At 42.1% G+C, this 6,037-nt stretch overlaps 1 protein-coding gene across 1 annotated transcript; it reads left to right on the forward strand.

The window, feature by feature from the left end:
- Positions 1-1,580: 1,580 nt before the first annotated feature.
- Positions 1,581-5,301, forward strand: ppil3 (peptidylprolyl isomerase (cyclophilin)-like 3). Its single transcript, XM_055887661.1, has 6 exons — positions 1,581-1,916; positions 3,362-3,436; positions 4,019-4,112; positions 4,339-4,406; positions 4,484-4,602; positions 4,904-5,301. The coding sequence occupies exons 1-6, from the start codon at positions 1,914-1,916 to the stop codon at positions 5,028-5,030; spliced, it is 486 nt and encodes a 161-aa protein (XP_055743636.1). The 5' UTR covers positions 1,581-1,913; the 3' UTR covers positions 5,031-5,301.
- The last annotated feature ends 736 nt before the right edge of the window (positions 5,302-6,037 follow it).

Consider the following 6,037-nt stretch of genomic DNA (forward strand, 5'->3'; position numbering starts at 1 on the left):
AAAAAATGTATCCATGCTTTTGTCACTTCTAGATAACGCTACTGCTACCTGGATAAAGCACTAAGTAATCTTTAGTTTGTACTAAACACAGCTGCTAGAATCTTGACTACAACCAAAAATGTTGATCATATTACTTCAGTGCTAGTATCTCTACAGTGGCTTCCTGTTAAGGCTAGGGCTGATTTCAAGGTTTTACTGTTAACCTACAAAGCATTACATGGGCTTGCTTGAAACCCGTCAGTCTATTCTTGTTCTGAGAAATGAAGCCTATTCCATGCGAGAAATTGCCAAGAAGCTGAAGATCTCGTACAACGCTATGTACTACTCCCTTCACAGAACAGTGCATACTGGCTCTAACCAGAATAGAAAGAGTGGGAGGCCTCGGTGCACAACTGAGCAAGAGGACAAGTACATTAGAGTGTCTAGTTTGAGAAACAGACACCTCACATGTCTTCAACTGGCAGCTTCATTAAATAGTACCCACAAAACACCAGTCACAACATCAACAGTGAAAGAGATTTGCGTCAGTTCAAATCTGGTATCAGGACAAAATGTGATTCAGAGTCACCGAAGTATTTTAATTAAACTCTAGCGGTAAATGCAATTTTCGTATATACGGGTTCACTGTATCACCGCGTAGGGTAGAACAGGGAACTCTGGAATGTGCTCAAACAATAGTTTTTATACTATGACAGCTTTAGTTCCAACCCGTCTGTTGGCCTATCACTCACAGTAGAGGCTGAGCGCAGTTTAAACTTTGCTCAGCCTATCGCTGGCACTCGGACTGTTCCCAGTCCCTTGGCGCTCACATCTGTCCACATCTGGTCGTTGCGTAGATTAGATCCGTCTTGCGTCTCGATTCTACACTCAAACAGTTCCTTATTTGGTATTGTCCAGTGTCCTACCCTCCCTGGTTGGCCTAGAGATATGCACCCCTCCCCTCTCCAGATTGACCACAGCTTGTATAGCCTGTCACTCTATGTTGATCAGTCTTTACACACCTACACACACACACACACATCTGTATTGTTTGTGTGTGTAACAAAACAATATTCATCTTCAAACAATATGGTAGTGGGTTATAGTGCATAAACATAAATCCTAACAACAGTGAAGAGGTGATGCTGACCTTGCACTCAGTTCTTGGGCCCCCGTTGCACGTTTTGTTTTTGTTTTTTGCCCTTGCACTACACAGCTGATTCCAATAACCAACTGATCAGCAAGCTTTGACTCTTTGAATCAGCTGTGTAGTGTTAGGGCAAAAAACAAAACGTGCACAGGGGGGCAGAACCAAGTTTGGGAAACACTGGTCCAAAAAGGTCACAGTCCCAGAGCTACTGGTAGTGGTTTCGTCTTCAACCGAAAATGTGTGTTGCCCAAAAAATGTATTCCCTTTAAATATTCCCGCTGTAATGACATTTTCCATTTTAACCAAATTACCCAATCCAATCTATCTGTTTCAACGTTGATCTCGCGTATGTAATTGGTATCAGCTGCTCGAGGCCGGTGGCAACCATAGAGATAATTAGAGGACACGGCGTCGTATCTGTCCGATTATGGAATCTATGAGATCATGGGCAGCGCCATTGACAGTAAAGCTTGCTTTGGGGCACTAGAGTCCTCTATTTTTATTGCGGCAACAACAAATATGTGATTTCACTTCTTGCCACTGTGGGTATTACATATAGTTTCGTGGGGTATTCAGATTCCTCGGTAATCAAGCACGGGCGATTGAAATTCATGGTCTTGTATTTTTCGGCTAATACAAAACACTACGGTATAATTCGTAATTTTAACGTCCAATAAGTAGGCTAATCGAACTATAGACGCAGCGGAACCTATGTGCGTTCAGTGTATGACGCTAGTCGAATCTATTTGTCTGATGCACCATCTCATCTTCCGGCGTTAAGAAAATGGTGAGAATATTCAATTTTACCACGCATGTTTCATGTATAATCTTTGACGAAATGCACATAACATGTAATAAATACAACGCCTGTTATCACTGAACACAGTCATCTTTGTTTGAAGTAAATATTTTGCAGCTGTAAGCTTAGGGAGCAACACATTAGCTTACGCGTCTGCTTCAATGCCAATTTCCACTCCCTGACAATACAATCGACCTAGCTATTTAGTCAACTTCTTGTGAACAAATAATTGCAGGCAATTCTCTAATACGTAGATATGAAGGATTAATTAAACAAAAAATGCTTAAATTTCAATAATGGTAAGTTACAGTTCATATAATGAAATCAGTCAATTAAAATCCATTCAGTAGGCCCTAGTCTATGGATATCACATGACTGGGAATACCTATCAGAAAACCAGTCAGTATCTGGTGTGACCACCATTTGTTGTATGCAGCGCAACACATCTCCATCACAGAGTGGATCAGGCTGTTGATTATGGAATGTTGACCCACTCCTCTGCAATGGCTGTGTGAAGTTGCTGAATATTGGCGGGAACTGGAACATGCTGTCGATCCAGAGCATCCCAAACATACTCAATGGTATGCAGGCCACGGAAGAACGGACATTTTCAACTTCCAGGAATTGTATACAGATACTTGCGACATGGGGCCGTGCATTATGCTGAAAGATGAGGTGATGGCGACAGATAAATGGCACGACATTGTGCCTCAGGATCTTGTCACGGTGTCTCTGCATTCAAATTGCCATCGACAAATTGAAATTGTGTTCGTTGTCCGTAGCTTATGCTTGCCCTTACTATAACCCCACCTCCACCATGGGGCACTCTGTTCACAACGTTGACATCAGCAAACCGCTCGCCCACACGACGCCATACAAGCTAAGCTGTCTGCCATCTGCCCGGTACAGTTGAAACCGGGATTCATCAATGAAGAGTACACTTCTCCAGCGTGCCAGTGGCCATCGAATGAGAGCATTTTCCCACTGAAGTCGGTTACGACGCCAAACTGCAGTCAGCTCATGACCCTGGTGAGGACGACAAGCGGTTTCATTAGCTGTCTGGGAGGCTGGTCTGACGATCCCACAGGTGAAGAAGGTGGATGTGAAGGTCGTGGGCTGGCGTGGTTACACGTGGTCTGTGGTTGAGGCCGGTTGGACGTACTGCCAAATTCTCTAAAACAACATTGGAGGTGGCTTATGGTAGAGAAATTAACATAAAATTATCTGGAAATGGCTATGGTGGACATTCCTGCAGTCAGCATACCAATTGCACACTCCCTCAACTTCAGACACCTTTGGCATTGTGTTGTGACAACTTCACTTGTTGCATTTATATTTTGCGTTTATTTTAGTTCAGTATAGTTAATGAAGGAAACAATTCACAACTTTGTGCTTTTTGAACAATATTTAATTATTTTCAAATCCCTTCTCAGGCAGTGACACTGCACACAGACCTTGGGGATTTAAAAATCGAGCTGTTCTGTGAACGTGCTCCGAAATCATGTGAGGTGAGTCATACACTCTGTGCGTGTTTGCTCTGATCATGGTGTCTCACTGGTCTTTGTTCTACCTCAATACTATCCCTGGATTAGTCACCTCCATCGATAGAGGACTTACCATTCTATAAACGCATGTCATACAGCAATTGGCTGCTACGCACTAGCTCAGCACCGGGATTAAACACTCTTGTCAAGTCAAACAGTAGTTACCTAGCCACAGCCATCTACTACAGCCATCTTCCACCTCTGCACTGTTTTCAGTGGAAATGTCATGCTATTCACTGCAGTTGAGTTGATGTGCTTGTCCTAAAGCCAGCCGGGCAAGTAGCCTTCCCGCCCGCTTTGAGCCACTGGCATGGTCCTTAAGCCAACGCCTTTATACTGTACTTGCCTTTTAATCGGGATGGTAATGATTTTAGTAGCCTATTTTAAATTTGATGTTAAACTAGCACATCCAATCACCATCCCTGCTTTACATCCTTTGGGTCTCTAGGACCAGGATTGAAGAACACTGCTCTACACTAGCAAGTCATTACAGTTGGCTGTAGCCAATAGATTGCTCTAATCAGAAGTTTCTGTTTGTGTTGACAGAATTTCCTAGCCCTGTGTGCAGGTGGGTTCTACAATGGCTGCATATTCCACAGGAACATCAAAGGGTTCATGGTTCAGACCGGCGACCCCACAGGTAGCTTCATCAGAACTGCATTATCGTGTTGGAAGGCTTATTGTTTTTAATTTGGTAAAAAAAAAATGAAAGGACCAATAGCCCAATGTACAAGTCAATTACTTTATCAGATACCAATTGTCAGCATGCCACTCCAAACCCATGGAGTAGTTTGTTTTCTGATCATGCAAAGAAAATGATCTGCCTCTCTCTTGACAACATGCATTACTTTTTTTAATCTTGGAAGGCACTGGAAAAGGAGGAACGAGTATTTGGGGACGGAAATTTGAAGATGAGTTGAGTGAACACCTAAAAGTGAGTACCTCAAAGGGACAGGTAGCAACAATTCTGGGTATATATTAACTGAAATTTTTTCATTTATTTCCGTGCAGCATAATGTGCGTGGCGTGGTTTCTATGGCGAACAACGGCCCCAACACTAATGCCTCCCAGTTCTTCTTCACCTATGCCAAGCAGCCCCATCTGGACATGAAGTACACCGTGTTTGGAAAGTAGGTCATTGTTTCAGGACTTAATGTGGTTGGTTAGCCAACTAAGTGGATTACCAAGAATGGATTCAGCTACAATCTGCCGTTGTATGTCATTGAGGATCCAAATAAACAAACCGTGTCTGTATTTAATGTGATTATAAGTGATTGCTAGCAGATCATGACTTCAATCTGTTATTTTGACCTAAACACATTCTCTTGACTGTGCATATTATGTGGTTTGTGTTAACTCCAACATTTTATTGTGAACTAATGCAGTGCTACAATGCTTTTTCCCCTCTGTTTATTTTCTTTCGATAAGCAGAATAATAGATGGCTTGGAAACACTGGATGAACTGGAGAAGCTCCCGGTCAATGAAAAGTCATTTCGGCCGCTGACTGAGACTCGTATAAAGGACGTGACTCTTCATGCCAACCCATTTGCAGGATAGATTGTCTTAAGCACACGAACACACAACCTGACATCTGCCAATTTAGGTGAAATCTTCATTTAAGCCTCTCAAATGTTTAGACCATTTATCAACCAGAGGCCTTTGATTAAGGCAACTAAAGAGACTTTCAATGGAGTGTAAAACATATTTCCCTTCTCATTGAATTTGGCATGTAGAATGTCCACAATGCTCGGCCCTTGCAGCTATGTGAGCTCAATATGTTGGTTTTATAAGTAATTTGTTTGTTCCAAATAAATGTTTTTTTTTAATACATTGTGTGTTTTCTTTTTTACACCATGATAACTTGACATGCCCTGGGTTTGTGAAATCCTTAAAGAAAACTGCATTTGTGGAGTTGCTGAGCACAGCCAACGATGGTGGCTCAATTAAGATTAGTTCACTCGGGCCGTTTACCATTGGAAACAATAGTTAGTTCCGGTCTAATTAACTTGGTGTCTCCCACACACACCAATCCAATATCAGCTGGTTCTGGTCTACTTAGTAATTCGTTGACTTTAATTTAACTGTCTCTGGCACAGCCACAAGTGAACTTGACCGATATAAAATGTAATTGTAATAGACGTTCTAAAAGCAGTTACGGCCTCGGAAGGATTTCAGGTGAGTCGGATTTCATTGCATGTTACCCCTCAATCACACCGATCGTAAATGCACCAGAAGTACATTCATTTCCAATGGAACGCTGGGTTTGCCTCGCAGTTGCACTGCGTGCTGTGGTACAGACGTTGGATTTATCAAACGTATGCCTTAAACTAACGGTTTGACAGTAGCGGTATCTAACTTGTAACTACGAAAATAGTTTTGTCAAAGATTGTGAACCCAAAAGTGTACGTTTTATTCTAGAGCGGGGATAATAAATATAAACAATTTGGTTAGGGTGTAGGGGCAGATTTATGTTATCTTGTCTTCAGGAGATTTTATTTACTTTATCTAGTCTGATCAGTGGAGTAATTCTTATAACAATGGGCTACAATAAGAGGGTAATTACT

This window comes from Salvelinus fontinalis, chromosome 28, assembly GCF_029448725.1.
Source record: "Salvelinus fontinalis isolate EN_2023a chromosome 28, ASM2944872v1, whole genome shotgun sequence".
NCBI classification, from domain to species: Eukaryota; Metazoa; Chordata; class Actinopteri; order Salmoniformes; family Salmonidae; genus Salvelinus; species Salvelinus fontinalis.

Coding starts and splice junctions, on each gene's coding strand:
- ppil3 (XM_055887661.1), top strand. Junction 4,407..4,483: donor AGTTGAGTGAACACCTAAAA/GTGAGTACCTCA, acceptor ATTTCCGTGCAG/CATAATGTGCGTGGCGTGGT. Junction 4,603..4,903: donor AAGTACACCGTGTTTGGAAA/GTAGGTCATTGT, acceptor TTCGATAAGCAG/AATAATAGATGGCTTGGAAA.